This window comes from Arachis ipaensis, chromosome B07, assembly GCF_000816755.2.
Source record: "Arachis ipaensis cultivar K30076 chromosome B07, Araip1.1, whole genome shotgun sequence".
Taxonomy (NCBI): domain Eukaryota; kingdom Viridiplantae; phylum Streptophyta; class Magnoliopsida; order Fabales; family Fabaceae; genus Arachis; species Arachis ipaensis.
In genome coordinates this window covers 67,749,018-67,749,350 of record NC_029791.2, presented here as the reverse complement: position 1 = coordinate 67,749,350, position 333 = coordinate 67,749,018, and the positions used below count along the sequence as shown (strand labels likewise).

Sequence of the window (333 nt, the reverse complement as noted above, 5' to 3'; positions counted from 1 at the left end):
AAACTCCAATGTGATGCAGTAACTAGCAAGAATGACAAGGGGAATCATATATCAACAATCACGGGAAAATTACATATATAACAATCCACAAGTCAAGATATATGCTATGAGTCTATGACCACTATCCACTTTTAAGCACAAAAACAACACATACAACCAAGGGTAAGAAACAAACCCCAACAGGGAAATTCAAAACACTTCAGCCACCTTGCTTGCAAGAACTCGATCCCTTCTTTCAATATAATCAAATGGAAACCAACCTGCCTTCCCTTTGCATTCACCCTCGGCCCATCCATTGTTTGTAACCTAAAAGATATTAGGAATAATTTGAAA

At 37.5% G+C, this 333-nt stretch overlaps 1 protein-coding gene across 1 annotated transcript in view; it reads right to left on the bottom strand.

Annotated features, from left to right (window-relative positions):
- Window positions 15–333, bottom strand: part of LOC107609486 (SH3 domain-containing protein 2) — a 5,187-nt gene continuing 4,868 nt past the window's right edge. Inside the window, exon 10 of the mRNA XM_016311477.2 lies at window positions 15–306. Coding sequence (XP_016166963.1) covers window positions 190–306 — 117 coding nt within the window. The 3' untranslated portion in view covers window positions 15–189. The remainder of the gene's footprint in view (window positions 307–333) is intronic.